Here is a 1,006-nt window from a genome sequence, read left to right as displayed (position 1 = left end):
TTATTAGACAGGGGATATTGGGGACATTCCTTTATTTTGAAATGTAAGATTTAGACTTTTTCCCTCTTTTTTGAGATTTTGGGTGGCCCTGAAAAGGGCCGTTTTTTTGTGTATTCTAAATAAATCGCTAGATTTATTTGGATGCAGCCTTCTCGGATTTCTTGGGTAAGAGAACGGCTTGGATGTTGGGGAGGACACCACCTTGAGCGATGGTTACTCCGGACAACAGCTTGTTCAATTCCTCGTCATTTCGGATAGCCAACTGTAAATGTCTTGGAATGATTCTGGATTTCTTGTTGTCACGGGCAGCGTTACCAGCCAACTCGAGAACTTCAGCAGCCAAATATTCCAAAACAGCGGCTAAGTAGACTGGGGCACCAGCTCCGACTCGCTCGGCATAGTTTCCCTTTCTCAACAGACGGTGGATACGACCGACAGGGAACTGTAATCCAGCCCGGGATGATCGGGTCTTGCTCTTTCCCTTTACTTTTCCTCCTTTTCCTCGTCCAGACATGATGTGAATTTAGTTAGTGAGACGGTGTCGTCGTGCGAAAGTCTAGTAACTGAATGAAGCGAACGCGACGACTAAAAACACTATTTATACTCGAAAATGGAGTCGAAAACTACGGTGCTCACTATCAAGTCCGCGCTATTTCACGAGAAAAGCTTTCGATCCTATTTTTCGACTCCATTTTCGAGTATAAAAGGAAAATTTCGCGCGTGTTCACTACCTACCTACCGTGTTCACTACTCACTTGACTGTTAGACACCGCACTGTCCACATCACGTTAGTACTCTAAATTCAACATGCCGCCAAAGGTTTCTGCCAAAGGGGCTAAGAAAGCCGGAAAAGCAAAGGCCGCACGTAGCGGAGACAAGAAGAAGAAACGACGACGAAAGGAGTCTTACAGCATCTAAATCTACAAAGTGCTGAAACAAGTCCACCCCGACACTGGAGTCAGCAGCAAAGCTATGTCTATCATGAACAGTTTCGTCAACGACATTT

At 45.2% G+C, this 1,006-nt stretch overlaps 1 protein-coding gene across 1 annotated transcript; it reads right to left on the bottom strand.

The window, feature by feature from the left end:
• Positions 1–133: 133 nt before the first annotated feature.
• LOTGIDRAFT_149096 (hypothetical protein) lies at positions 134–514 on the bottom strand (the record flags this gene model as incomplete). Its single annotated transcript, XM_009052068.1, has 1 exon — positions 134–514. The coding sequence occupies one exon, from the start codon at positions 512–514 to the stop codon at positions 134–136; it is 381 nt and encodes a 126-aa protein (XP_009050316.1).
• Positions 515–1,006: the final 492 nt, after the last annotated feature.

The sequence above is a fragment of the Lottia gigantea genome, assembly GCF_000327385.1.
Source record: "Lottia gigantea unplaced genomic scaffold LOTGIsca_17928, whole genome shotgun sequence".
Lineage (NCBI taxonomy): Eukaryota > Metazoa > Mollusca > Gastropoda > Lottiidae > Lottia > Lottia gigantea.
This window is presented reverse-complemented; position numbering and strand designations above follow the sequence as displayed.